The 26,205-nt window shown below is 48.7% G+C and overlaps 1 protein-coding gene across 1 annotated transcript; it reads left to right on the top strand.

Moving 5' to 3' along the window:
* The first annotated feature begins 338 nt into the window (after window positions 1–338).
* LOC120933595 (zona pellucida sperm-binding protein 3-like) lies at window positions 339–8,416 on the top strand. Its single transcript, XM_040346883.1, has 8 exons — window positions 339–881; window positions 1,487–1,599; window positions 2,466–2,569; window positions 2,648–2,825; window positions 2,908–3,028; window positions 3,110–3,201; window positions 5,190–5,323; window positions 8,167–8,416. The coding sequence occupies exons 1-8, from the start codon at window positions 381–383 to the stop codon at window positions 8,394–8,396; spliced, it is 1,473 nt and encodes a 490-aa protein (XP_040202817.1). The 5' UTR covers window positions 339–380; the 3' UTR covers window positions 8,397–8,416.
* The last annotated feature ends 17,789 nt before the right edge of the window (window positions 8,417–26,205 follow it).

Raw genomic sequence — 26,205 nt, forward strand, 5'->3', positions numbered from 1 at the left:
AGCTTTCAATTGCACATGATTGAAACATTGATCAGTCATGTGAGATTATGCTAATGCATGTTGGTTGTATAGTGTACTCCATGGAGAGACATTTGTATCATCAGTTTTTTGATCATTTGCTTCTCCTAGTGATTAATCCATAACAAATATAGTAATGGGACTAAGCTACTGAAATTCTCCTGTGTAGCTCCACTCCAATGAGGTGGCTGTCAGCAAGTGGTTAACTGTCTCAGCATCAAGAGATCAATCATGTTTTTTTGAGGAAGCCATTTGGGTGTGGTGATGAATTGCCCCAGTTGGGGGTATTAGTGACTGGTGGGAGGGGTATAAAGGGAAGCTCTGTCTTCTTGCCTCATTGTGCTGTTGGTCTTGCAGGCAGGATGGGTTTAGGAGTGAGGAGCTACTGTAGTTGGCTGTTGCTTTTGGCCCTGGTTTATGGACCAGGGTTTGGATGTAGTGGGGATGGAGCCTTGGTGAGACATAGGCGCCAATCAGACTGGTGGAGGAATAACCAGCGGGTTGTACCTGGCCAGAGCCAGGGGTCTTCTAGAGGGGGTTCTGGAGGGATTTACTCAGGCACTAATGCAGTATATGGGGTTGGGGCTTCTAGAGGTGGGGCTCAGAGGGGTTCAACAGGTGGACGTGCTGGTGGGATGCTCCGCCAGCAGCCCCCGACTGTAATTTCATCCAGTTCCCCCATCAGTGTCCAGTGTGAAGAGGACCGCATGGTGGTCAGTGTCATGATGGATTTTTATGGGAATGGAAAGCTAGTGAAATCTTCTGATCTGAGCCTGGGACCCCAAGGCTGCAAGCCGAACACCCAAAGTGCTGATGAAGTTATCTTTCAGATTAGTCTCCAGGACTGTGGCAACACTGTGCAGGTAATCCTACCCCCCACCCCTTTATTTATTTATTTTTTATTCAACTTTATTGGCTTTAGTAAACTAAACCCTGGTTGCTATGGGTTATTGCACTTTACAGTGCCGTCTTAAGGACTGTGTAGCTGATATTCCATGTTAATAATCCATTGTTGCTCTTCTGTGAGGGGGACCTGTGTATGTATGCTGCTGACCTTGTTCACATGTACAGATGTCAATTACTGCTGCCATCTTGGATATAATGTCAGCATAATTGGAGCCATTACTTGGTAGTTTGGTGTCAACCTTTTACCTAGTAGCTGTATGAAGTAGCTGGGACAGCAGAGTAAATGGACCTCCCCTCCCCTTTATTTATTTTTCCCTTGTGACGGGGTCTTTAGAACCTGAAACCATTTTATAGCGGACCTGTTGGAGTCCTCTAAAGATGTAATTGCATGGCTGTAATGAGTTGCTAGTGTGTGTGGTTTCACCTCTCCAGAAGCATGATGGTTGGGTGACTAGTCTTGGATATGGGACACATTCATGGTCTCCATTTCCACACAATTGATGTGCCCCTTGTCTAACTCATGAGTAGCACCGCAGTGTCTATAATCTGATCTTATCTACAGATGATGCAAGACTGGGTGATCTATGCTACCAACTTGACCTACAGCCCAACCTCCTCCATTCCAATCATCAGAACCAACCCAGCAGTGGTTCCCATAATGTGCTACTACTACCGGTGAGTCTACACTAGGATATGAGGCATCTTTGCTGGTAAATATCTTAAGGCAAAAACATTTAAACAGGGAACAGCACACATGTCCCAATTCAAGACATTCCCCTTCACATCATGTTTTGACAAATAAAACAATCTCGTCAATGACTTGCCACTGCAACAAGTGTGTCCATTGTGGTGATTGCCTCTTAGGCCTCTTTGACCACTCCAAAAAATGTTTGGGGTTTCCCTTGAGTTCAGTCCTGTTGGTAACTAATCTGCTTATTGGGGGAAACAGACAGCAAAAAAAACCTGATGGGCCTTAAGCCTTCTAAGCTATCAAATGTGTGGCCTATCCACTTATCAGTTATGGGGGTCAATGCCCCCTATTAAACTGCTGCAGGCCTTCCACCACAGCCCAGAGGCTTGGCTTAAGTCTATCTTCCCCCCCTTTTTTTTTTTTTTTTTTTTTTCTGGTTGTATTGGCAACCCATTTGGTTATACCAGTCTACCTTGGTGTCATTTTGGAAATTTTTCATATTCCAATAATCTCCCCCCCCCAGCAGTGCCCTGATTACATGTTTTGTTGTCCCCTGCAAGGAGATGCTGATCGGCTCTCCTCGCCACAGCCAGTGTGAGGCGAGAAGCGCCGATTACCTGCATTCTGTGTTTACATGTGATCGGCTGCACTTCGACACAGTTGATCACATGGCTCTTTACAGAGATCGGTGTTGTTCCATCTCCTAGCAACACGTCGTATCTCAGTCCCAGAATGAGAGCCACAAGGCCGCACTGTCATTTGACGGTGTTTGAATGGTTAATATGGATCTCCTGAAATTATCATTAATTTCTATTCTGGTTCATTACTGACACTCCTGTTCTCCGGATAGGCATGCCAATGTGAGCAGCAAAGCCATTGAACCAACATGGGTTCCATTCAGCACCACAGTGTCCTTAGAAGAGAGGCTGTCCTTCTCCTTGAGGCTAATGACTGGTGAGTTAAGCAAAGAAAATAATTGGGAGGGGGGAGTGTTGTCTGAACTTTACATGTAATCTCCTGTCTTGTCTATAGAGGACTGGAGTGGCCCTAGAAGTTCTCCCATCTATCAGCTTGGAGATATCCTCTACATAGAGGCCTCTGTGGACACTCAGAACCACGTTGGACTGCTCCTGTATATTGACCGATGTGTGACCACCATATCTCCTGATCCCACCTCTTCTCCTAGTTATGGCCTCATTGAAGAAAATGGGTATGGATATTTTTTTTTCTCTGGGGGGGGGGGGGGCATTGCTGCCATAATGACCCCACTCTTAACTGACCCTTTTCTACAGCTGTCTAGTTGATGGAATGCAAGATGACTCCTCTTCAGCCTTCATCACCCCGAGGGTTGAGCCAGACAAGCTCCAGTTCACAGTGGATGCTTTCCGATTTCATGGAAATGATGCCTCTCTGGTGAGGACAGTTTGAATTTGACTGGTAAAGATGGATGCCTTGTAAGAATTGATAACTTAATTTAAATGCTTCCCAATCCAGATCTACATAACCTGTTACCTGAGAGCTGCTGCCACCACCCAGGTCCCTGATGCCATGAACAAGGCCTGTTCCTATAGCAAAGCCACACAAGGGTGAGATGGTAACCTGAAATGGTTGCTTGTTTCATGGATTATTGCACAAATTTCTGTGGTACTGTACCTAGAACAATGTCTCTGTGAACCAATAACAAGGTGGGTTTTTGAAATTAATGGGGAAATTGGCCAGCAATTGTACATATGGAGAAAAAACACCCATGGGCTAATGGAAATACCTGCTGCCAGCATATCCATATTGTACCATGCATCTGCTTTTTGGGATAAACACCTTGGTGTTTGCACTTCCCAACAAGACTGGAGCTGCCCCTCCATGCACACTGGATGTTTTTGTTCTTCCAGGAGTGGGGCCGTATCAGCCGGTCCTCAGCAGGGTCACCCACACTGCCAACAAAGTCATCCTATCAGCAGGAGCTGCAGTTCTGGATCATATTAACGGCTCCTCTCAAAGAACCAGGAGAAGGCGGGCATTGCCGCATAGTGTTGGAGTGGCGACTGTTGTCTAGCCATGGCCCTCACCAATACCGGTCTGTGTTGGAGACCCCTGCATTGGCTATCTCTTAAAACATGCAGTCATGTCTGAGCTTGGAAGTGGCAAACGCCCATTTGGACATAAACTGCCTTAATCTGTTCAGGTTGTAATTGCCTATGCACTTCTTCTTCTTTCTGGATTGGGGAAGAGGGATGGTAAAGTGCAATATATGTAAAAAAGGGCAAACCTTCTGGGTGGGATGCTAAACCTACATTTCTCTACTACGTCTTGCCATAGCTTCAAGGCAACTGCAGAAGCTAATGTTTTGGGCAGACCTGTAATGTGGTCAATCAGAATTGGGCCTAGCATAAGGAATTCTGTGTCAAAAATCAGCATACTCGCAATCCACACTTACTGGGCATCATGAGCCTCACTTACAGTATTGGGCATCTAGTGGCTCACTACTAAATCTATCATTTAAATTCTTAGTTTTGGGTGAAAAGCTCCTGCATGTGTTACTGGACCAGTTGAGATAGATATGTTTGCTACAACCTAGGCAAAATTGGTTCTGTAAGAATGTTGGGAACCCCCCCCCCCCTACTAAAGCACCATTAGACCGGTTTCATTTCAGTACAACCATTTCACCAGATGTGAAGTGTGGGGAGGGAAGAAATCTGCAGCAGGGATACAGATGGCAATACAAATCTGACAGAGTGCTAGTCTTCAAACTTTGACCAATAGGGTTTTATGGTCTGTGTTGGTTTTGTCTAGCGAATTCTCAGTGAATGGTACATTTTTAAGCCTTAGACCACGGTAAAACAAAATTCCCATTAGTATAAAATCGCACTAAACCCAGTTTCAACATTTAAAAAAAAAAATCATTCAGTTCCTTATGGTCATAAACGGAATCTACAATGGTGTCAAATAGCTGCTGACCCACTGATGCCTTCCCCCTTCAACCCAGAATTTTATGCACCTGTCACCTCAGTGGAAGTGTAGGTATTGGCCGATCTGCCAGTGAGCTGCTGTGATGTGTATGCTGCTCCTAGTCCATCCACAGATGCCACGTGATCAAAACCTTGGAGATCTCATGAGCACTGCTTAGTGGCCAATCTTCAGGGAAGTAGAGCATGCATGAGGCATGCCTAATAGGGCTTCAATTTGATCCAATTTACTAGTTATACTGCAGAACTTAGATCCAGGGATTGTGGGATATATAAAGCTTCTCAGAAAATACCAGGTCTCTGCTACAGTCGGAGGTCATGCATTAACCTGTATAGTGCCATGTCTTGAGTGTAAGTTACAAGGAATAGGGGGGTGGGGGGCTGTATTGCCAACACATGAAACTACATGATCAATGCACTTGTGCAGGTAAGGTTTATAATTCCTTTTTAATAAAAGCATATCTTTAGTACTTGTTGCTGTAACTCAAATGAACTATTGCATCTCGTAGGCATTGGCTGCAAGAAGTTAACAAATACTACTCTACAGCATTGGTTCACCAGAACTTCAAGTATTGCTTCTAAATGTAGACTTGTCTAATTGTCTTCTCTAGCTGGTCTGCAGTTGAGGGCCCCAGCAGTATCTGCCAGTGTTGTGGTACAGGCACCTGCAGCAACCCTACTGGTCTGGTTTCCGGAGGAAGGGGCAGATTTGGAAGACCAAGAGGCAAGAGGGACGTCTTGGATGGTGAGTTATTAACTGGCAGCTGCTAGGTACAATGTTATGAATGTAGGTGATCTCTAGATGTCTCCTAAAGGTGATCTTCACTGAGAACATTAACAGGTATTGGAGTAACTTTTGACATGACCTTCAAATTGGTATTGTGCTGTAAAGAGCTGCGCTATTTACCTAAATGACAAAGTACATAATGAGCATAAAAGCCAAAATTCAAATGGTGAATCGCACTTCAAAATGAAGGTTAGTGGATCTCTTTTCAGAGTCCTCTCGTGATGCCAATGATTCACAAATCCCTCCACCACATTGCACGCTTACCAGATAGCAAGTGGTGATGGCTCTCATCTGGGAAAGGCTTGTCCTATGATGGAGCAGGACAGATGGTCTAGGTCCTTGAGCCAGATCCAAAGAAGCCAATCTCATTCAATGAGGGGGATTTAAAGTTGCCCCAGAAAGGAGACTCTCCATAATATTGAATTGCACACTTAATAAAAATAAGGTAATGCACTTGCTCGTAAGAGCATAAAAGGCCGGCTATAGTATAAACACCCATCCTTCCGGGATTCTAGTAGCGCAGTGAGATCGGCATGTACCTCCTACCGACGTGTTTTTTTTTTTTTTCACAAATTGACGTCCTGTGGTACGGATGGTGTGCTGACTAGCCGCATTAAATTTCATATGCAACTAAAGCCCCACTCCCCACATAATGAGGGAGGGGAGAGAAACTAACCTACCATTTTGTAATGTGCTATGAATAAAAATTGTAAGAGTCTCCAATTGCCGATCATAAGGAGACAACTTTGGTATAAAACAAGGACCTAATTTTCCCCCCCCCCCCCCAGTTTTTCTATTGAGCAAAACCAGTATAAACATACAGACAAAAACTTAGACTAAAATAAGAACAAAATTGGAGGAACCATTATACAAGATCATACTGAACGGAAATACTCGTAAAAGGACCCAACAGTCACTAGTACTGTAAGAACACTATTGGCAAACCACTACTGTCACCAGTGGTTGGCAAACAAAACCACACCCAAACCAATAATATTGGGTGCATAATGACCATATTAAGATGGTATCAATGTGTGTGTATGTATGTATATGTGTGTGTGTGTATGTATGTGTGTGTGTGTGTATATGTGTATATATATATATATATATATATATATATATATATATATATATATATATATATATATATTGCATTCAAAATGGCAATACTGTCCTCCTGGCAAGTACTAAATTGGGGGGCGGGCAGGAGATTATCATTCTAATCCAATCGGGGTATGACTGTGGTCTCACAGGGTAAAGTGACCCCCCCCCTCCCCAATGGTCAACATCATATGTATAATTGATACTTAATGTTGGGTCATTTAGCCCTCAACCTAAATAACCACTAGATATTAAAAGCAATGGCATCATTGAAAAGGTATTGAACAATCAAAGGAATGTGGGTGTTTGGTTTAAAAAAAAAAAAAAATTAAAAGTAACAAATTGAACATTACCTGCCACCCGAGATTCACGCTAAGTTTATTGGCACAAGTGATTTAAATTCTCTACTCAGTAATTGTCAGGCATTGACATCAACATTTAAACCATATGATTTTAACCCTATGGATCCATGACATTTCTAATCTGGAGATTTCCCTTACCAGAAAACTGCCCTCCCCCAATGGGGGCTAAATTTATCTATCCCAAAAAGACTGTTGGGCTTGTGTACCAATAAGTAGTGTTTGGATACAGAGTGGTTATTAAAAACTTTCAAAATGTTAGTTATGTGTCAGTTGAGTCGGCCATATAATGGATGTTTAGTTCGGCCCACATATTGTAGCCCACACAGGCACTGAATAAGATGCAGTAAACCACTCCTGTTGAGCATGTAATGAAGGGTTTAATTTCAAACTCCACTGATGTACTTGTGGAGATGAATTTGGGGTTTCTCCTAGTTGTACAACCAAGGGCATCTCCTACATTAAAGGCCTGTAAGGCAGGGGTAGGCAACCTTGGCCCTCCAGCTGTGGTGAACTACAAATCCCATCATGCCTGTGTCGGGGTCTTGCAATATCTCATGGGACTTGTAGTTTTACCACAGCTGGAGGGCCAAGGTTGCCTACCCCTGCTGTAAGGCTTTGGAAGAAGCTAGCTTTCCTGATATGGAGGGGAGTTGAAACCATTGGGTGCCAAAAAAAAATATTTTTAAGGGAGGGAGCTCCCCTATAGATCACTTGAGGTTTTGTGGGCAAAACGGTGTTCACAGAAAAGGTGGTAATAAATGAGAGCTGCATTATTCCTTTTGCTTTAGGTAAATCCTCCAGATTTGGGTGATCTGATTGTGAGTGGTGCACAGGGATTCATTAGAATAACCCTTTTCACGAAACATCTCTAGGATGGGTATCTACAGCAAAATAGCCTTCAGCATTTGATCCAAGCAGTGTCCTAGATTAGGCCCCCCCCCCCCCCAACCAGGGGCCTGAAGGTTCTAGTTGAGCCTCCATGGCTGATCATCTTTCACAGGGACCAGTGGAAGGTCTAAAACCTGTCTGGAAAGTCTAGAATCCTGATGGCTTTATATTGCGTGTCACCAATGGAAACTTTCCCACTGTCACTTCTATCATAACTAGAATAGGGGAAAAATCTCCAACGGCTCATACCACAACCTATGAAGGTAACCATTTAGTTTCATCCCAATTCTGTCCAATATTGACTGAAGGAACAATTTTTGGATTTGAGGGTCTTTAAATGGGTGCTAACTTCTGGACACTTGTGTAAAAGCTATATTGACTGCAAGCTCTTAAACTGCATGGAATTGTACAGAAATGTGTCTATTGACCTCTCACTTTTCTCCTGTTAAGAACCCCACACAGAAGAGGGACAAACTGTGACCACTCTGGGACCTCTGCTTGTGATTGGACCTTCACAAAGGGATGTTACGGCTGCAGTGATGAGGGAAGAGTCTGCCCCTGCGGAGCTCTGGGTGTTGGTGGCTGTCGGATGTCTTAGTCTTCTTGTTGTCATGGTGTGTGCAGTGTTCATTGGGAAATCTCTGAAAAAGCCACAGTATGTGCTGTCTGTGGAAAAATAAAAATACATTTAATCATCGTCTATTGATTTCATTTTAATGCAATGAGCTTGCAAGCCTGAAATGGACTTCTTACTATTGGTATGAAGGTATTTTTTTTCCTGGCTTTGTCTGACATGCTCAAAAGGCATCTTTGGCCCAAAGATACCGTTAATAGTAGTAGAGACAACCCACAGAAAAATATCAATGGAGTTTGGGGCATCTCCATAACGTGTATTAAATTAGCCAGGCGCCTATTACATCTAGGGCATAGGGTTGAGTGGCTACGCTTCCATTTAAATGGCTTCTCAGGTATATATGTTCTATGTTGGCTTTTGCATAGGGGATGAAGAGACCATGGGGACTGCTGACATTACTGCTGCCCATTGGTCATCTGATAGACCCCAAGTCTCGTACCCAATGGGCCTGATTTACTAAGCTATGTGCGCTGCGCTGGTTCATGCATTAATTAGTACTCCGGGTGGAGGCTTAATCAGGCGCATGAACCAGCGTAGCAGCCGGCGCATTGAAACTAATATGTAAAGCCGCGCCGAACTCCCTATAGAAGTCTATGGGAGAAATCAAAAGTGTTCATTTTAAAGGCTAATCTGCAAGTTTTGTCCTAAAAAGTGTTTGGGGACCTCAGTCCTGCCCCAGGGAACATGTATCAATGCTTTTTTTATTTTTTAAAACGGCCGTTTTTTCGGGAGCAGTGAAATTAATAATTCTTAAAGTGAAACAATAAAAGTGAAATATTCCTTTAAATTTCGTACCTAGGGGGGGTGTAATGTCAGCATGTGAAATAGCGCATTTTTCCCGAACTTAGAACTCCCCCTGCACAAAGTGACATTCTGAAGGAAAAAAGTCATTTAAAAATTCACACGCGGCTATAATGAATTGTCGGCTCTGACAATTCTAAAGGGATTCATTCATAAAACAAACAAAAAAATGTGTAGGGGTTCCCCCAAATTAAATTACCAGGCCCTTCAGGTCTGGAATGGATATTAAGGGGAACCCCGCCGTAAAAACCAAAAAAAAAAAAGACGTGCGGTTCCCGGCAAATATCCATTCCAGACCCTTCAGGTCTGGTGTGGATTTTAAGGGGAACTCCACCCCAAATTGAAAAAAAAAATGGCGTGGAGTCCCCCTAAAAATCCACACCAGACCCTTATCCGAGCACGTTGACCTGGCCGGCCGCAGAAAAGAGGGGGGGACAGAGTGCGGCCCCCCCTCTCTCCTGAACCGCACCAGGCCACATGCCCTCAACATGGGGAGGATGTCCCCATGTTGATGGGGACAAGGGTCTCATCCCCACAACCCTTGCCCGGTGGTTGTGGGGGTATGCGGGCGGGAGGTTTATCAGAATCTGGAAGACCCCTTTAACAAAGGGGACCCCCAGATCCTGACCCCCCCCCTGTGTGAAATGGTAATGGGGTACATTGTACCTCTACCATTTCACCCCAAAAAAAATGTCAAAGTGATAAAAATGACAGTAGCCGGTTTTTGACAAATCTTTTAATAAAGTCTTCTTTTCTTCTTTCCTTCGGGGTTCTTCCGCTGCTTCTTCTCGTCCACATCTTGCCCGACGTCTTCTTCTATCTTCTCCGTCCGTCCTTCAGCCTTGTGGTCCCGCATCTTGCCCGTTGTCTTGTCCTGTCTTCTTCTCCGTCCGCCTCCTCGTCCGCATCTTGGGTCTTCTGCGGTCTTCTTCTCGGTCCGCCACCTTCTCGTCCCCTGCGTTTGAATTGTAATTGGCCGCCGTTTTCCCGCTCCTGGGACCCGCCCCCCTCTGACGCCACAAGTAAACTCCTTAGAAGGTCATGTGCGTCAGAGGGGGGCGGGGTCGCAGAGCGTCACACAGCGGGGGAATTCAATTTCAATCGCGCCGCCCGGAGAAGAAGTTCCCGCCGTGTCACACTCATGTGACCCCCGCCCCCCTCTGACGCACATGACCTTCTAAGGAGTTTACTTGTGGCGTCAGAGGGGGGCGGGTCCCAGGAGCGGGAAAACGGCGGCCAATTACAATTCAAACGCAGGGGACGAGAAGGTGGCGGACCGAGAAGAAGACCGCAGAAGACCCAAGATGCGGACGAGGAGGCGGACGGAGAAGACAACGGGCAAGATGCGGGACCAGAAGGCTGAAGGACGGACGGAGAAGATAGAAGAACACGTCGGGCAAGATGTGAACGAGAAGAAGCAGCGGAAGAACCCCGAAGGAAAGAAGAAAAGAAGACTTTATTAAAAGATTTGTCAAAAACCGGCTACTGTCATTTTTATCACTTTGACATTTTTTTGGGGTGAAATGGTAGAGGTACAATGTACCCCATTACCATTTCACACAGGGGGGGGGTCAGGATCTGGGGGTCCCCTTTGTTAAAGGGGTCTTCCAGATTCTGATAAACCTCCCGCCCGCATACCCCCACAACCACCGGGCAAGGGTTGTGGGGATGAGACCCTTGTCCCCATCAACATGGGGACATCCTCCCCATGTTGAGGGCATGTGGCCTGGTGCGGTTCAGGAGAGGGGGGGGGCCGCACTCTGTCCCCCCCTCTTTTCTGCGGCCGGCCAGGTCAACGTGCTCGGATAAGGGTCTGGTGTGGATTTTTAGGGGGACTCCACGCCATTTTTTTTTTCAATTTGGGGTGGAGTTCCCCTTAAAATCCACACCAGACCTGAAGGGTCTGGAATGGATATTTGCCGGGAACCGCACGTCTTTTTTTTTGGGGGTTTTTACGGCGGGGTTCCCCTTAATATCCATTCCAGACCTGAAGGGCCTGGTAATTTAATTTGGAGGGACCCCCTTTTTTTTTTAATGAGCAATGACTCTATTCTTTATAGCCATGAGTACTTTAACCACTTGCCCACCGGGTTAATTCTGGCACTTCTCTCCTTCATGTGAAAATCACAATTTTTTGGCTAGAAAATTAATCAGAACCCCCAAACATTATATATTTTTTTTTAGCAGACATCCTAGGGAATAAAATGGCAGTCATTGCAATACTTTTTGTCACACCGTATTTGCGCAGCGGTCTTACAAGCGCACTTTTTTTGGATAAAAATCACTTTTTTGAATTAAAAAATAAGACAACAATACATTTTGCCCAATTTTTTTCTATATTGTGAAAGATAATGTTACGCCGAGTAAAATGATACCCAACATGTCACGCTTAAAAATTGCGCCCGCTCGTGGCATGGCGTCAAACTTTTACCCTTTAAAAAACTCGATAGGCGACGTTTAAAAAATTCTACAGGTTGCATTTTTTGAGTTGCAGAGTAGGTCTAGGGCTAGAATTATTGCTCTCACTCTAACGATCGCGGCGATACCTCACTTGTGTGGTTTGAATACTGTTTTCATATGCGGGCGCTACTCGCGTATGCGTTTGCTTCTGTGCGCGAGCTCGTCGCGACGGGGCGCTTTAAAATTTTTTTTTGGGGTTTTCTTATTTATTTTTATTTAGTTTTATAATGTTTTACACTGAAATAAAAAAATAAAAAAAAAATGATCAGTTTTCTTCCTATTACAAGGAATGTAAACATCCCTTGTAATAGGACTAGTGTGTGACAGGTCCTCTTTATGGAGAGAGGCGGGGTCAATAAGGCTGGAAAGCATGGTATTGAAAAAAAAAAAAAAAGATCTCATGCTTTCAGCTGCAATCATGTTCGTTCACCACAGTGGTGTAGTGTATAGCACTTTGACCTAGCAGCAAAAGAGTCGTTGGTTCGAATCCCGCCCGTGACAGCATCTGCATGGAGTTTGCATGTTCTCCCTGTGCCTGCGTGGGTTTCCTCCCACAATATAAAAACACGCTGTAAATCGGTTCCGGTCTAAATAAGCCCTAATATGCAGTAGTATATTAAGGTTTGGTTCTGCCCTAGGCCTGACTACATATCTGCACCTCCTAATAGAAAAATGACCCACCCCTTCCTGTCAAGGTCACACCCTGTTTTTGTATAACCCCGCCCAGTAATTTTCAGGGGACCCACACACTAGTTCTGGGGGGGCACTGGATTCCCTTAACCACTTCCATACCAGGCACTTACGCACCTTCCCGCCCAAGCCAATTTTCAGCTTTCAACACTGTCGCACTTTGAATGGCAATTGCGCGGTCATACAACACTGTACCCAAACAAAATTGGCGTCCTTTTTTCCCCCACAAATAGAGCTTTCTTTTGTTGTTATTTGATCACCTCTGCGTTTTTTTTTTGCGCAACAACTAAAAAAAGACTGCAAATTTTGAAACAAAAAAACCTTTTTCTTTTTTTAGGTTAATTTTTTTGTAAATAAGTTTTTCTCTTTCAATTACGGGCACTGATATGGCGGCACTGATGGGCCCCGATGAGATGGCACTGATGGACATCGATGAGGTAGTACTGACGGCACAGATGAGGTGGCATTGATTGGCGGCGCTGCTATGCGGCACTGATGGGCACTCATAGGCGGCACTGATGGGCACTCATGGGCGGCACAGATGGGCGGCACTTATGGGTGGCACTGATGGATACTTATGGGCGGCACTTATGGGTGGCACTGATGGATACTTATGGGTGGCACAGGTGGGCACTGATAGGTGGGCACTGTGCATGGATGGGCACTGTGGGGTGGCACTGATTTTCCCAGTCAGTGCCCATTTGTGGGCACTGATTGGCATCTTTTTTCTTATTTTTTAATGCTTTTTGTTTTTTTGTTCTATATTTTTTTTGTTTTTGCACACCCTGGTGGTCCAGGGTGGGCATCCCTGGTGGTCCAGTGTGGTGATCCGAGGGGGGGCTGCGCTGATAAACAATCAGCGCGAACGCCCCCTGTCAGGAGAGCCGCCGATCGGCTCTCCTATACTCGCGTCTGTAAGACGCGAGTGAGGAAGAGCCATCGATGGCTCTTCCTGTTTACATCGTGATCAGCCGTGATTGGACACGGCTGATCACGTGGTAAAGAGTCTCCGTCTCCGTGAGAGACTCTTTACCGAGATCGGAGATGCAGGGTGTCAGACTGACACCCCGCATCACCGATCGCCGCGCTGCGTGCCCCCACAGGCGCGTGCGGCATGAAATCCTGCAGGACGTCCTGTCAGGATTGTGTAACCACTTCCCGGACGTAAATCGGCCATAGGCTGGGCGGGAAGTGGTTAATTTGCATAGTTTTTCTCTCACTTCCTGTTTGGCTATGGGGCAGGAAGTGAAGGCAAATCTCCCCAATTGGACACAGATAATACAAAATAAACTGACAGGGCCTATAACCCTCCCTCACTCTATCCAAAATGAAAGAAAATAAAACTTGTTGATTATAGTTCTTGTCAGGGGCGGACTGACCATTGAGTCACTCGGGCACTGCCCGAGGGCCCCATGCCACTAGGGGGCCCCATCCGGGTTGCCAGGCTCAGTAAAACCAGGGACAGTATGTAAAAATCTGTGTTTTTTTTAGATCTGTCCCTGATATGTCCGAAAATGACATGCTTTTAATGTGAATATCCCAAGATTTTAGCTGCCCGCCTCTGCACTACCTCCTGGCGTGGTGGTCATCTGTAAGCCAGAGGGGCCCCATAATCTTCTATTGCCCAGGGGCCCCATGAGTTGTCAGTCCGCCCCTGGTTCTAGTTTAAGCACAAATTTCATAGAGTTTTATTGAGAGCCCTAAGAAAATATAACCATGCCAATAGGCCAGGATAGAGCGTTGCTAATATGTAGGAATGTGTGTGTTAGAGCACCCCACCCAATGTTAACTAAAAAATTATTAATTTGCAAATAAGTATTATCTGCTCATTTTTTTGGGGATGTCTGCACCCCTGATAGTGACAACATTTGTGAGGTGTCTTCACCCTTTCTAATTCATTCACTTCCTGTCACATAGCCAAACAGGAAGTGAGGGTAAAACCTTACTAATATATTTTCTTGTGGACACAGATCAATCTAAATAGTTTCCCATTATGTAAATTGCACTCTAGCATTTTGCTGTGTACACCCCAAATTATTAGGGATCTTGGACTTTGGGGTCCATTTACTAAAGGCAAATCCACTCCTACAAGTGCAAAGCAAGGAAGAAAACAAAACAACTTTGCTTCTACAGGATTGGATGTTAAAACCATCAGTGCTTCCTCTCTGATTTTCAGCAACTATGCTTGTACTGCAGAGTGGCTTTGCCTTTACTAAACCCCAAACTAAATAATCATTTGGGGCAGGGATCCTCAAACTACGGCCCTCCAGCTGTTGTAGAACTACACATCCCATGAGGCCTTGTAATGCACCGACATTCACAGACATGACTAGGCATGATGGGAATTGTAGTTCCTGAACAACTGGAGGGCCGTAGTTTGAAGACCCATGATTTGGGGTGTACACAGCAGTGCTGGAGTGCAATTTGCTTAATGGGGACACTAGTTAGATTGACCGGTGTCCCCAAGAAATGACACTGGTAGGGTTTTAACCTCACTTCCTGTTCAGCTGTGTGACAGGAAGTGAAGCCAATTTTCAGAAAAGGGACACAAAGCTCAACACAAAAATAAAAAAAACACAAAGCAGGGGTTCTAACACTCACTTGGCTTCCCTCAAACACCCACAATTTGAATAGGATTGCCTTGCGCTAGATTTAAGCACAGTGCTGTAAATCAGCACGTCAAGCCTGTCCACCAATAGCAAACCCCCCCCCCCCCCACAGGCCATGTTTGCAGGTTTTCCTTCATCTTGCACATGTGCTTTAAAATAGTCTGGACAGCAATTCTTGATAAGAGAAATCCCCAAAACATGTCCTGTCGGGGGTACTTGAGGGCTGAGGACCACTGCAGAATAAATAAAATACTTACCAGTTTTTGTCTTTAAAGTCAGGGAGAATAAACATGGCAAACATTTCATGATTACACACCAGGAAAGAAGCTTAGACAAAAATCACACATAATTTGTTAGGCCCAAACCTAGTTCAGCTGCAGCTGTCAACATATGTAGCATGAAAAAGTAACAAAAGACAAACTTAACAATTTTAAAGTAATTTTTATTGGTCAACAAAACAAGGAAAGCAAAAAAAGACAAACAAACAAAAATACATTTCAAAATTCTAATTAACCATAGCTTTACACATTTTTCATAAAATAAGGCGACATAGACAAATACATCAAAGTGAACATTATTTAAAAATAAACCAAAACCATTGGCAAAATAAAACAAAACCCATGCAACAAACCACATTTGTGTTTAGCAACAGCATTTCTGCCAGCCTGCCCCTTCTGAGGGCAGCTGAGGACTGATCGATCCAAGCTTTTTATAACAGTGCTAGTAATGAAGCAATTGAAATCACATGACCAAATTGCAGTCTCTAGTTTGGGTGAGCTTGTAATTGGGCACACCTGCAATTAACCCAAACCACGCTCTATGAGCATCCAATGAGTGTTTTTCACCTTTTAAAAAGAAAGGATATTTTTTTTCTAAGTGTTTGAGCATGCTCAGTTCATCACACATGTAGGAACCAAGCTGCAATGGAATGAGAGCTTTTTTTTTTTGTTTCCCCTGATCTGATGCTTTCCAGCCTGAAGGGGAGGTGTTAAAGACAGAAGTAAACACGCACATTTAATAATCTATTTGTGTGAAAAAAAAGGTTGCCAATTTTGTTTGGGAGCCACGTCGCACGACTGCGCAATTGTCAGTTAAAGCGACGCCGCGCCGAATCACAAAAACTTGCCCGGTCATTGACCAGAAATATGGTCCGGGCTCAAGTGGTTAAAAATTAACAAAACACAAAAGTGAGCCCAATTTTTGGGGATAATGTGAAAGATGATGTTACACTGAGTAAATAGATACCTTACATGTCACGCTTTACTATTGGAAACACTCCTGCAATGGGGCCAAAATGAATTCCGTGAATATCCCCATAGGCGACCTTTTATTTTTTTTTCCAGGTTACCAGTTTATAGTTACAAAGAAAGTCTAGTGGTAAAAGTATTGCTCTCGCTCTAACGCACGCGTCAATACCTCACATGTGTGGTTTGAACGATGTTTATATATGTGGGCGGGACTTGCGTAAGTCCCGCCCACATATGTAAAAATTATTTTTACTTTTTGCTATAATAAATATCCCCAAAAATATATATTCAAAAAACTAAAAAACCCCTCAGTTTAGGCCGATACGTATTCTACATCTTTTTGGTTCCAAAAAATCGCAAATAGCGTTTAGTGTTTGGTTTTTGCAAAAGGTATAGCGTCTACAAATTTTTTTTTTTTGTTGTTTTAACTAGTTATTGGGGCGATCAGCGATTTTTATCGGTACTGCGACATTATGGCGGACACATCGAACACTTTTTTGGAACCATTGGCATTTTTCTAGCGATCAGTGCTGTAAAAAATGCATTGCTTACTCAAAAAATGCCACTGGCAGGGAAGGGGTTAACACTAGGTGCGAGGGAGGGGTTAAATATGTTCCCTGGGTGTGTTCTAACTGTAGGGGGGGGGATGGGACTGACATGTGTAAATGACAGATCGCTGTTCATGAAGGGGAACTCCAGACCCCCCCCCAAAAAAAATAAGGTGGGTTCCCTCCAGGTGCATACCAGGCTCTTAGGCTTGGTCTGGAACATAAGGGGTTAAACCGGGGCCCAAAAAAATAGCGTGCCCCCCCCCCCCCCAAGATCCAAACCAAGCCCTTATCCCAGGCACGCAGTCTGGTCAGACAGGAATGGGGGTGGGGACGAGCGAGCGCCCCCCTCCCTCCTGAGCCATACCAGACCACATGCCCTCAACATGGGGGAGTGTGTGCTGTGGGGGAGGGGGGAACTGCCCCCCCACCCCAAAGCACTCTTGCCCCCATGTCGATAGGGACAAGAGCCTCTTCCCGACAACCCTGGCCGTTGGTTGTCGGGGTATGCGGGCGGAGAGCTTATCAGAATCTGAGAGACCCCTTTAATAAGGGGGCCCCCAGATGCCGGCCCCCCACCCTATGTGAATGAGTATGGGGTACATCGTACCTCTACCCATTCACATGGGGGAAATGTAAAGTAAAAAAAAAACACCACACAGAATAAAATATTTTATTAATCTGCTCCGGAGCCCCCCCCTTTCTTCTTTAGCTCTCTTAGAAGGGGGGGTTTCTTCTCTCCCGATCTTCCGCCGGGACCCTGGGCTTCGGTGATTTCTGCCGGGGGAGGGCGCCATCCCTCGGTCCTCTCCGGAGCCTTCCGCCGGATGCCCCCACCCCATTTAAGCTCTTTTTCATTAGGGAGGGGCATCCGGACTTCGGGGTCTTCTGCCGGGGGATGGCGCCTATCCCCCGGTCTTTCCGGTGCCTTCCGCCAGGGTTCCGGTCTTCCTGGTCTTCTGCCGGGGGTGCGCCAACTCCCCGGTCTTTTCTCTTCTGTCTTCTCTGCTCCCTCTTCTGCCTGGCTCCCCCGCGGAGCCAGGGCTTTCTTCCGTCTTCTTTCTTCTCTCTTCCTTCTTCTGCCTGTCTCCTCCGGGAGCCCAGGGCTTGTCTCCGCTGTCTTCTTCCTTCTCTTCCATTCGATGTTGACACGACGAGGTTCCGCGCTGACATGCCGTGTCAGCGGCGGGCATGGACTTATATAGGGTAATGCCACCATGTGACCTCAACCCATGTGACATCACATTCCCTGGGCATGATGGGAATGTGATGTCACATGGGTTGAGGTCACATGGTGGCATTGCCCTATATAAGTCCATGCCCACTGCTCAGACGGCATTCCAGCGCCGGACCTCGTCGTGTCAACATCCAATGGAAGAGAAGGGAGAAGACAGCGGAGACAAGCCCTGGGCTCCGCGGAGGAGACAGGCAGAAGAAGGAAGAGAGAAGAAAGAAGACGGAAGAAAGCCCTGGCTCCGCGGGGGAGCCAGGCAGAAGAGGGAGCAGAGAAGACAGAAGAGAAAAGACCGGGGAGTTGGCGCACCCCCGGCAGAAGACCAGGAAGACCGGAACCCTGGCGGAAGGCACCGGAAAGACCGGGGGATAGGCGCCATCCCCCGGCAGAAGACCCCGAAGTCCGGATGCCCCTCCCTAATGAAAAAGAGCTTAAATGGGGTGGGGGCATCCGGCGGAAGGCTCCGGAGAGGACCGAGGGATGGCGCCCTCCCCCGGCAGAAATCACCGAAGCCCAGGGTCCCGGCGGAAGATCGGGAGAGAAGAAACCCCCCCTTCTAAGAGAGCTAAAGAAGAAAGGGGGGGCTCCGGAGCAGATTAATAAAATATTTTATTCTGTGTGGTGTTTTTTTTTTACTTTACATTTCCCCCATGTGAATGGGTAGAGGTACGATGTACCCCATACTCATTCACATAGGGTGGGGGGCCGGCATCTGGGGGCCCCCTTATTAAAGGGAGCTCGCAGATTCCGATTGGCCCCGCCCGCATACCCCGACAACCAATGGCAAGGGTTGTCGGGAAGAGGCTCTTGTCCCTATCGACATGGGGGCAAGAGTGCTTTGGGGTGGGGGGGCAGTGCCCCCCTCCCCCACAGCACACACTCCCCCATGTTGAGGGCATGCGGTCTGGTACGGCTCAGGAGGGGGGGGGCCGCTCGCTCGTCCCCTCCCCCATTCCTGTCCGGGCCAGACTGCATGCTTGGGATGAGGGCTTGGTTTGGATCTGGGGGGGACCCCCCGCGCCGAATCGGCGCGGGTTTAACCCCTCACGTTCCGGACCAAGCCTAAGAGCCTAATGTAGCCCTGAAGGGGGACCCGCGCCGATTTCAAGTTTGAAATTTGGCGCCGAGTTCCCCTTCAGGGCTGAAAACAGCTCGGAGATTCCCGTGCGCCGCGTCACGCAGCGCATTCACGGGTACGCCGCTTGGTATTTACCAAGATTTTCACGGCGTACTGACAAGGCGCACGGGAATCCCTGACTTTTCTCTCTGCGCATGCCCAGTATGCAAATGAACCTCCCGAGGTTCAGGCGCACTGTGCAAGCGTACGGGGATCTGTTTTCAAAAAAACACTTTCCCTTTCAATTCGGCCCGCCAAACACTTCAAAACACATGTCACTTCACTTCCCCTGCATCCCCCCACCTCCCCCCTTAATAAACTCCCGCCCAAACCCCCGCAATTTATAGTTTAATGTGCCGTGCGCCAGGTCTGTACTGGTGCACAATGCACCCTCTCCTGGGCGCACGGAGCACATTAGTAACTAGGGAAATACACTGCACTAGCAGCGTATTTCTTTAGTAAATGGCCAAACGGCTGCTACTCCTGCTTTTACTCCATGAGTCATGGAGTAAAGGCTTGGTAAATCAGGCCCAATGTGTCCTTGATGGCAGATTTTTTTAACTTCTAAAGTATACCGTATTGTGAAATGAGACCATGTTTGGTATTCTGTTTTATCCAGTAGTGATATATTTAGGGATTGTACCGATGTTCATTGCATGTAAGTTTGACTCAAACATCGGGCGGTCGTTCCAGCGAAAATGCGGCGCTCGCAAGTTTGCCAGCGAGACTGCCCTATAATGCACTGTGAAATCGCAGTGCATTGACAGCTGCTGATTGGCAAAAGCGTGCCCCTGACCTGCATGCTTTGGCCCATCACAGCGTGATGTGCTTTCTGTGAGCCATGATTGGCCAAGGGCAGGGTGCCTTTGGGCAATCTTGGCTCAGGTGAGAAGTCCACACCCCACACTAAGGCTCTCTACAATACATCAAAGCCGTGAGTTTAATTTTTTTTTTAGAAATTTTGCTGCGGCACAGTGCAACGCAAGATGGATGCCCCACTTTACAGCAAGACTAACCCCCCCACTTTAAGCATTATTAAATCGCTGCTCCCGGGGCAAACTTTTTTTTTTTTAAATTTTAAATGTATTTCTTTGCAAGTTGCCAAACACTATTTTGCAATCTCTTGCATATAAGGCTTTAAAATTTGCATGTTCGCAAAATATATATATATATATATATAAAAAAAATTTGGCCAGTTTGTGCGACCGGAATCGGGGGTGTTTGTCCCATCCCTATTATTTATAGATTTAAGTTAATGGGAATGTGCCTGCACCTGTATGGCATGTCTGAGACCTAAACATTTAAAGAATCTTTGGTATGGGGTCCCATGTTTAGTACAAAGGGCTTTCTGAAATGATTGTGCAATATACCTCCCTTTACCCTTGCACAAATCAGACCCTTCCAATTTCATTAATTTCCCATAACTGTCATCCCATATTGGCAGGGCCAGCCCTACCATGGGTCCCTGAGCGGCACTTTCAGAGGGGGGTGGCAAACTGATGCCTAAGAGCAGTGGCAGAACTGCCGTTAACCAGCCCGTTCTGCCGCTCCGCTGCTTATCCCACTGTGAGAAGGGAGCCCAGTGCAGAGGTAACAGGAGCATGTGGGCAGAACACTTACTGCCCAGGGGGAGCAGGTGAGTGGGCTTGCGGGCCGATGGGTGGGGGCGCAGAGATGACATCTCACCGCCTGCCCTGCAGTTCTGCCCTCACTGTGCAGTCGTGGGCAGCAGAGCGATTACATCTCCCTGCTGCCTGACTTCACTCTGGGACACAGCCTATCCGGGCTGAATTCAACCCCTAGAGCAGGGCTGTCAAACTCCATTTTGTTGCGGGTCGCATCAGCATTATGATTGCCCTCAAAAGGGGGGTTGTATCTGTAAAATTAGATGCCCAGCACATCCCCTCCCCTTACATGTCAAGAGCCACCCCACCATCAGAAGTTGAGGACCAGAGGAGGGCTGGAGCTCTCCTGCAGCTGCAGGAGAGGTGTGAGGGCCATATTCGGCCCGCAGGCCTTGTGTTTGAAACCTGTGCCCTAGAGGAATGCTGTCGGCACACCTGAGACCTATAGCTACTACTGCAGTGAGGCCCGGAGTAAAAGCCAGAAGACAATAACGTAGGGCCGGGCATGACTGTGGGGAGGTAGGACAAGAAAGGGTTAAGAAGGAGGGAAGCTGATTGGTGGAGAGGAAATGCAGGGACTTGCAATGAGGGGAGGAGCATTATAAAAGGGGGAGGCGTGGACCAGGGAGGAAAGTGCGGGAAGCAAAGACCAGAGGAGGCAGGTTTTTTCTCTCTGCTCCTGGTCTTGTAGATAGTGCGATGGACATTGACCTGATTTTCGCTAGGCTACGGGCGGCGGCCGCGTCTCGGGACCCCGGATGGCTGGAGGAGCAAGTCGGCGGTCTGCTGAGGGAAGAAGCGGGTGGGTCCCAGGAGACAGAAGCGCGGCTGCCTCGCGCTCGGAGGTCCAGGGCCCCGGAGCGTTACTCGCCCAGCCCTACGGTGAGAGCTCAGCGCCCCGTTAGGAGCCCCCATGTGGACCCGGCGCCCCCCCCGGCCAAGCGCGCCAATGCTTCGGCGGGGGGTGAGGCGGACCGGAATCCTCGCCGTCGGCGGAGCTCGGTGGGCGGGGCTACGGGTCACGATGGCGCCCGTTCCTCGCCTGCCCGTCGGGGACACAGGGACCGTTCGGTCTCCCCCTCTAGCCCAGGGACATCGAGGGGGGGGGACTCGGCGTGGGAGTAGCAGGGATTCGACTGGCGGGCTGGATTCCCATGCGGCCGCCGGTTCCCGGAGCGGAGGGGGGTCGTACCCCCCCTTGCAGGAAGATGGAGGGCCGGGGCCTAGTCGGGGCCCGGGGAGAGGAGATGGGCAGTCCGCCCCGACGACAGCCGGGTCACAACCTAGAGGTCGCCCGGCGCTTAGGCCAGGGTCTGCGACCCCCAGGCAGGGTCCGCCTGGGGGGTTGAATTCGTCTCGGACGCCGGCTTCAGAAGACAGGTCGGAGGGCGAAGTTTCAGAGTCGGACGGAGAGGAGCCCGCGGTGGCGTCGCCGGCGGTGATCGGGACTGCTAGGGCTGTGGGAGACGCATCCAGCCGACACGGTAAGCACTCTAATTCTATGGAAGGGGATGTAGCTGCTGTTTTGTGTAGATTGTTGGGGGTTGGGGGTGGGGCAATGGGGGTTTCTGTGGGGGGTGTAATGTCAGGGGGGGGTGGGCAGCCCGCCCAGCCCCCAACCCCCGCTGCTGGCCCTGGGGTGGCGGGCATCCCGCCTGCTGCGCCGGGGACACCGGCGGGCCTAGGGGAATTTTTTAGGGGACTGCGGGATCTTGTGCAGAGGTTTTCGGGGGGGCTACAACCATATCCACAGGTGGCGCCGTGGGTGGGGGGAGGGGTGGGGGCTGCAGCGGCAGCACCCCCCGCGGTGGTGGCGGACGTCCCCCTCACCGGGGGGTCGGGGCCGGTTCCGGATAGCAGCACAGGAGGGGATAAGGCGGGGGGGGACAAGCCAGCGGTGGTCAGATCTGATGTGGTGCGCATAGCTGACGCTGCGAAAGGCGAAGTCTACGTTTGTTATGAGGGTCCGCTTGGGGTGCATTTGAAGCAGGAGGTGCGGGACAAGATTGTTAAAGGTGAGTACGTGGAAATCTTCTCCCTCCTCCCTTTGGAGAAGTTCAATCTGGATAGAGTGAAGCCGGATGACTCCAAAAAGGAGGACGAGGAGAAGAGGAGGTACAGGCTGATCCCGCGCACTTTTGTGAACTGGCTACAGGCCTTTGCCATTATGGCCAGCGTCATAGGGGGAGAAGAATCCGGAGCATTGCTCCGGGTTGTTCTGCTATATGGACGCGATTGGGGAGGCTCATCGGGTTTATGGGGGGTCGGGTTGGCTGCGTTATGACGAGCAATTTCGTCAGCGCAGGGCAGTGCGCCCATCTCTCAGGTGGGACCACAAGGATATCAGTCTGTGGATGCGCATGATGTCGGCTCCACGGGCGCCGAACCAGTTTTTTTCGGGGGGGGCCGGAGGTACATCCACCTCGGGACCGCCGGCCGGAAAAAAGTGGGGGTTATGCTGGAAGTTCAACGAGGGTTCCTGCACGTATGGAGGAACCTGTCGTTTCCGACACGAGTGTTCAGCGTGTGGGGGGAGCCATCCGTTGTCACGATGTTTTAAAAAAGGGAAGCGAACAGGGGAAGCTGGGAACAAGAGGGATGACTCCGGTGAAGTGGGAAAGGATGCGTCCTTTCCTAAATAGGTATCCAGACAGGGCGGCAGCTGCGCTGCTTGCCTCCGGTTTCTCGGTGGGTTTTACCATTCCGTGCGCATTGTCAGAGGTGCCGCCTTTGGCTAAAAATTTGCGTTCGGCCCTCGAGAACCCGGGGGTAGTGTCAGACAAGTTGGCCAAGGAGGTGGAATTGGGTAGGATGGGGGGGCCGTTCGAGGAAGTGCCTTTGCCCAGGCTGGTGGTGTCGCCCCTGGGAGTGGTGCCCAAAAAAGAGCCGAACAAGTTCCGCCTCATTCACCATTTGTCCTTCCCAAAAGGGGGATCGGTGAATGACGCGATTGACCCAGAGGCTTGTACGGTGTCGTACACGTCTTTCGACGCGGCAGTGCAGTGGGTCAGGCGCTATGGGGAGGGAGCGCTCATGGCAAAATCGGACATTGAGGCTGCATTTCGTTTGCTGCCGGTACACCCGGACAGTTTTTGGCTGTTGGGTTGCCAGTGGCAGGGGAAGTATTATGTGGACCAGTGTTTGCCCATGGGGTGCTCCATCTCGTGCGCCTTGTTCGAGAAGTTCAGCTCTTTCTTGGAATGGGTAGTTAGGGACGTGGCAGGGGTAAATTCTGTCATCCACTACCTTGATGATTTTCTGTGCGTTGGACCCCCGGCTTCCAGGGTTTGCGCGACATTGCTGGCAACATTGCAGCATGTGGCGGAAAGGTTTGGAGTGCCGCTGGCGGCAGATAAGACGGAGGGTCCAACTACAGAATTGAGTTTCTTAGGGATTGTGATAGACTCGGTGGCCATGGAGTGTAGGTTACCTGTGGAGAAGGTGGACAATCTCCGGCTGGAGATAAAAGGTATGTTGGGGCGCCAAAAAGTACAGTTGAGAGCACTGCAATCCCTGCTGGGCAAATTGAATTTTGCTTGCCGCATCATCCCTATGGGACGGGTGTTTAGCCGACGGCTGTCGGCGGCTACGGCGGGGGTTAAAGTGCCGACGCATTTTGTAAGACTGACAAGGGAGCTACAGGCGGATTTGCGGGTGTGGCATTCGTTTCTGGAGGAATACAATGGCCGGTCCTTGTGGATGGAAGGCCCGGTGAGTAACTTCGATTTGGACCTGGTCACTGACGCGGCGGGATCTACGGGTTACGGGGCGTTTTTCAAGGGGCACTGGAGTGCGGAGGGGTGGCCGGCGGAGTGGGTCACGGGAGGGTTGGTGAAGAACCTGGTATTGCTGGAATTATTCCCGGTGGTGGTGGCAATGGAATTGTGGGGGGAATGTTGCAGGAATATGAAGATCAGGCTAAACTGTGACAACATGGGGGTGGTACAGGTCATCAATCGGATCACCGCTTCTTCTTTGCCGGTGGTGCGGTTGCTGCGCCATTTGGTGTTGAGATGCCTGCAATGGAACATATTTATGTATGCGGTGCATATTCCGGGTGTGGACAACAAGCTGGCTGACGCGCTGTCTCGCTTTCAGTGGGACAAGTTCAGAGAGTTGGCCCCGCACGCGGACAGAGAAGGGGTCCCCTGCCCGGGGTGGATGTGGGGGATTGTTTCGGAATCGCCGCAACATGGATAAGGCGCTCGGTGAGTGGGCCTACGTGGGCGGCGTATGCCAAAGTCTGGAAGGAGTGGGACATTTTCAGGCGCATTTCAGAAGACAAGCCAGGTGATGCCGAAATGGGTTTGTTGGTACTGTACTTTGCGGCTAGACACATGGAAGGGGGCGGGTCGGTTTCCGCGCTGGACAAAAAATTGGCGGCACTGGCCTTTTTATTTAAGCTTCAGGGCAGGTTGGATTTTACAAAGTCATTTTGGGTAAAACAAGCGGTAAAAGGGTACAGAAAAGGGAACAGGAGTAGGGACACGAGGAGACCGGTGTCATTTGGGGTGTTACAGACGATTTGTGGGGTGCTGTCGGAGGTATGCTCGGGTGAGTATGAGGTTATTTTGTTTAGGGCAGTGTTCACTATCGCGTTTTTTGGGGCGTTCCGGGTGGGTGAATTAGTTAGTCCCTCAAAAACAGTTGGGGGAGGGTTGTGGTTCACAGACGTACAAGTGGGGGAAGGTAGAGTGGTGTTTAGGTTGCGCAGGTCAAAAACGGATCAGGCCGGAAAAGGGGTGGACGTGTTTTTATACGCGCTACAGGGGTCAGGAGTTTGCCCGGTGAAGGTGATTAGGGAGTTTTTGACCATACGCCCGGGGCTGGGAGGGCCCCTGCTACTGCATGCGGACGGGTCATTCGTGTCCAAGTTTCAATTCACGGCAGTGTTCAGGAAATGCCTGAGGGCAGCAGGTTTCGATGAAAAACAATTCGCTTCACACTCCTTCCGCATCGGGGCGGCTACGGAGGCGGCTCGGTGCGGGTTGGACGAGGCGGCAGTGAAACGTATCGGTAGGTGGGAATCAAAGAGGTTCAGGTCATACGTTAGACCACAGATGTTGACGGAGTAAAAAGGTATCGGAAGGTGGGAGGTGGTGCATGTGGAAGGTGGTACATGATGCTGTTCACTCAATTTTGTTGTTTGTCTTTTCAGATGGTGGTCAGGAGCGCCTCGTTTGGATTTTGGGGCACTCATATGTGTATTGGGGGGGCCAGAAGAGCGGAAGCTAGGCCAGAGGGCAAGCAGCTGGGATTCCCTAGGGGAGAGGCCAGGATACGGTGGTTGGGCATTAGGGGGATGGGATGGGGCAGGGTGCTGCCAGAGGTGCAGCATTATGCCCGATTGGACCGTCCTCCTGATGTGTTAGTCCTCCATGTAGGGGGGAACGATTTAGGAATCAGGCCCATCGGGGATTTGATCACGGCCGTTAAGGCGGATGTATTGACCTTCCGCGCGGCCTATCCGGGAATGCTACTGGTTTGGTCCGACATAATTGCTCGGACCACTTGGCGCATGGCT

Source organism: Rana temporaria, chromosome 3 (assembly GCF_905171775.1).
Source record: "Rana temporaria chromosome 3, aRanTem1.1, whole genome shotgun sequence".
In the NCBI taxonomy this organism is placed as follows: domain Eukaryota; kingdom Metazoa; phylum Chordata; class Amphibia; order Anura; family Ranidae; genus Rana; species Rana temporaria.

Coding starts and splice junctions, on each gene's coding strand:
- LOC120933595 (XM_040346883.1), top strand. CDS start 381: ATGGGTTTAGGAGTGAGGAGCTACTGTAGTTGGCTGTTGCTTTTGGCC. Junction 1,600..2,465: donor ATAATGTGCTACTACTACCG/GTGAGTCTACAC, acceptor TTCTCCGGATAG/GCATGCCAATGTGAGCAGCA. Junction 2,570..2,647: donor CTCCTTGAGGCTAATGACTG/GTGAGTTAAGCA, acceptor TCTTGTCTATAG/AGGACTGGAGTGGCCCTAGA.